The sequence below is a fragment of the Charadrius vociferus genome, unplaced genomic scaffold (genome assembly GCF_000708025.1).
Source record: "Charadrius vociferus isolate BGI_N301 unplaced genomic scaffold, ASM70802v2 scaffold1041, whole genome shotgun sequence".
NCBI classification, from domain to species: domain Eukaryota; kingdom Metazoa; phylum Chordata; class Aves; order Charadriiformes; family Charadriidae; genus Charadrius; species Charadrius vociferus.
Window position 1 is genome coordinate 1560929 of NW_009646843.1, and position 1160 is coordinate 1562088.

General features: G+C 69.3%; 1 protein-coding gene across 1 annotated transcript in view; it reads left to right on the forward strand.

Moving 5' to 3' along the window:
- The first annotated feature begins 381 nt into the window (after positions 1 to 381).
- FAM193B (family with sequence similarity 193, member B) overlaps positions 382 to 1160 on the forward strand; it is a 9731-nt gene continuing 8952 nt past the window's right edge. The window contains 1 exon segment of the mRNA XM_009893718.1: positions 382 to 510. Within this exon segment, the coding sequence (XP_009892020.1) occupies positions 382 to 510 (129 nt within the window).

Here is a 1160-nt window from a genome sequence, read left to right on the forward strand (position 1 = left end):
ATGCCACAATGGGGGCTTTGGGGTGACGAGTGGCACCAAAGCTGGTGGGGAGGAGCGGGGCTGAGCTGGCCCCCAGCTTTCTTCACAGGGGCAACCTGGGGGGGACCTGGTGCGCTGGGACTGCACAGAGGGGCAGCAGACCCCCGTGGGCAGCCTGGGATCAGGCAGCAGTGGGAAGGCTGCGGCAGTGGGCACTGTGCTGCTCAGGGGGAGCCCTGCGCTGGGACCGGGGCACGGGGTGCAGTGTGCGAGGCTTGCCCTGCTTGGATGGGGTCCTGCGGCTCTGAGGATGCCATGGTGCAGGAGGAACCCAGGGTACGGGAGAGCACGGCTTCACGGGGATGGGGTACAGAGGGTCTGGAACCCCCCACCCCATACGCCATGTGGTCTTCCACCAGTGGGAAGGCTGGGGCGGCGGGAAGCGTGCTGCTCATCCGCACCGCACCGGGGGTAGCCGTGTGCCAGGACTGGAGTGCAGGGGAGCTGCCGCCCACGCGGGGGCCCAAGGCTGTGTGTGTTGGGGGGTCCACGCTGTGTTGAGCACGCCGTGGTGCTGAGCATGGCGCTGCACAGCCGGGGTACGCCCAGGGTAGCGGGAGAGCATCGTTACACGGCGATGGAGTGCAGAGGGGCTGGAAACCAACATGTGCAGCCCAGGGTCACTCAGGAAGGCCCGGGCAGCACGCTGCACACCTGCAGTGAGCTGGGGGTACCAGTGTGCCAGGATTGGGGTGCGGGGGAGCTGCAAACGCGCGTGTGGCTGCGTGTCTGTGGGGCTGGAGGCGCTGCAGTGCTGGGATGGACCCCAGGGTACCGAGCGAGCTCTGTTACACGGGGACGGGAAACAGAGGAAGGGAAGGGCTGGAACCCACGCGTGAATTGTGGGGTACTGCTCATCCCCAGTGGGGGCACCGGTGTGCCGGGGTTGGGGCGCGGGGGGGCGGTGTCGTGGGCTCGGACGCCCCGAAGGCACCGGCGGTCTTTAGGACCCGGAGGAGTAGGAACGGGGGAAGGGGAGGAGCCACCGGTGGTGGAGGCGCCGCTACCTCCCCGCCGCCAGGGGGCGCGCTGCGGCGCGTCGCTGCCCTCTCACAACATGGCGGCAGCGGCTTCACCTCGCCCGGGCCTTTCCCCCCCTCCCTCCTTCCCCCCGGGCAGGG